The sequence below is a fragment of the Atta colombica genome, unplaced genomic scaffold, assembly GCF_001594045.1.
Source record: "Atta colombica isolate Treedump-2 unplaced genomic scaffold, Acol1.0 scaffold7, whole genome shotgun sequence".
NCBI lineage: Eukaryota > Metazoa > Arthropoda > Insecta > Hymenoptera > Formicidae > Atta > Atta colombica.
In genome coordinates, this window is record NW_017259561.1 from 118,128 (window position 1) to 120,503 (window position 2,376).

General features: G+C 33.2%; 1 protein-coding gene across 1 annotated transcript; it reads right to left on the reverse strand.

The window, feature by feature from the left end:
- Positions 1-325: 325 nt before the first annotated feature.
- LOC108692390 (cytochrome P450 9e2-like) lies at positions 326-2,078 on the reverse strand. Its single transcript, XM_018200615.1, has one exon. It carries the CDS (start codon positions 1,988-1,990, stop codon positions 428-430), a length of 1,563 nt encoding a protein of 520 aa, XP_018056104.1. The 5' UTR covers positions 1,991-2,078; the 3' UTR covers positions 326-427.
- Positions 2,079-2,376: the final 298 nt, after the last annotated feature.

A 2,376-nucleotide genomic window follows, 5' to 3' on the forward strand; every position in this document is an offset into this window, starting at 1 on the left:
TACAAATTTTTTTGTTTTCTATGAAATTTTAATATTATAACTCATAAATGTAATATTATATTTAAGATAATTTAAATTTCATTCTGACATAGAAATTTATACATTTAAAAATTAATACATAAAAATTACATCAATTACATCAATTATATTGACAATATTAAACAATGGAAATGATAAATAAACAGATTAAGAATTAATATTACATTCAATTTCCATGAAACGTTAATGATAAAAAAAAATAAAATTATCAACAAATGGAAACATTATTGCTTTGTTGATTCAATTATTTTAACGAGAATTTTATTTAAAACAAAACTATTTACGTGCGTGTAACCAAATCAGTTTAAGTGTTATTTCTCTCGGTTAAATGGTGATATTATTGGATTTATATCTATAAATACAAAATTTTTTCACAATTCTTTTGAATTTAAATATGACCATTAGGTGCACTATGATTAACAACGTTAGAGGATACATTAGAATTGTCTCTCGCTTGGATCTTTAACCAGAATCCATCTTCTGCTAACATAGCGAAATTTTTCTTGCTCAATTGCAACGGATGCGAAGTTTTTGCGCACATTTTTAATTCGCAACGAGATAATAAATGGAATAACATAACTTTGGTCTCTAATAACGCAAATCTGTTGCCTATGCACATTCTTGGTCCAAGTCCAAATGGAATATATGCGGCTGAATTTATGCTCTTCTTATTTTCATCCAGAAAGCGTTCGGGATCAAACTCGTCTGGTTTCTCGAAATATTTTGGATCCCGATGTAAACCGTAAACAGGGAACCAAACGTTCATTCCTTTCTTTAAAAGAAAAGGTTTGTCTCCTGGCAATGCTGGAGGTAGCTCAAAATCTTCCACATTTAGCCTGTCCAGAAAAGCAGCTATAGGCCATTTCCTAAGAGCCTCATTGATCACTGCATCCAAATACTGCATTCCGTTTAGTATTTCATAGGTTAGATCTCCGTTGTTTGTCTTGAAAGCCTCATCTATCTCATCACGCAGTTTTGCCTGTACATCTGGATTCACGGCAATTTCGTGAACAGCAAAGCACATCAAGGAAGAGACAGTATCGAAACCGCCAAAAAAGAAAATAAATGCTTGCGCAGTCATATCCTCGATAGTCAGTTCCTTTCCAGGTTCTCTTTTTCCTCTGGTCTCCATCATCAATTGCAACATATCCGGTCGTACGATATTTTTTATGTCTCTGGTATGTATGGTGCTTCTTACGAGATCTTTGAAAAATTCACCTACGTTATTGCTAACAAATTTAATACCCAATATTTTGGCAAGCAATGGCATACTTCTGCTTATGTAAAATTTTATAGTGCGCAGAGTGTTGAAAGACGTAGCTTCTTTTCCGTAAACATAAAATTCGTTGTTAGGATTCCTCATAGAATCGACGCTGACACCAAATGCACAAGTTGCAATTACATCATTTGTATATCTAGTAAAGGAGTTCTTCATTTCCATAATATTTTTGTCCGCAGGTAAATTGGCAAGATAGTCAGTAAAATTGGCGGCACAATCGGACATCAATTTAAACATGGTTTTCATTTTACTAGAAGTAAAAGCCGGACTTAATAAAGTCCTCACGTCTCGCCACTTTTCACCACGAAGCGAAAACAAATTCTTGCCAAACAGAGGGTCGTTAACTTCATCGACGAAAGCACGATGATCAGGGAACGTCTCAAAATTCTTAACACCGATAGCTTTAATGAGATCAGGATCACGAATCATCACGATTGGATTCATACCATCAAAAAAACCGACATATTTAGCATCTTTATTTAGATAGTAGACTTTTTGAATATTTTCAGCCAGCGATACCTGGCGTAAAAATACTGGCCCCATATTACCCACAATAGGCCATGGTGGTATATGTGTAATTCCATATTTCTCAAAAAATTTTAAGTTTTTGAAGAAATAATAATATATAGCGATGGCACCAGTTAAGAGAAACAACAATATCCAAGTATCCATGATGATTGTGAGATTGTCGTATCAATATAGCACGCTAATCGTTTCGATGTTGCTAAATCACGAGTACACCGATGACTGTTGCAGTTGAAAGATTACTTCCTTTTATATAACTGATGCATTTGATCACTTTACGTAAGATAACATGTGATTATTATTATCGCGGATGGAAAGCGAAAGTGGGAACCACTATACATATACTGATATCACATATACTGATATCACATAACTTAAATAATCTCAATTATAAATCTTATTCCATATTAGAGTTCAGATCCTGATGTTTATTTTCTTGTGATTCGTCAATTTTTTAAATTTCTTTATATAACGAACTGCTCGTATGGCGAGATTAAGTCTCGTTAAGTCATAAGTGTATATATATATATATA

Bases quoted from the DNA above. Each gene is read 5' to 3' on its own strand.
- LOC108692390 (XM_018200615.1), bottom strand. From the start codon at position 1,990: ATGGATACTTGGATATTGTTGTTTCTCTTAACTGGTGCCATCGCTATA.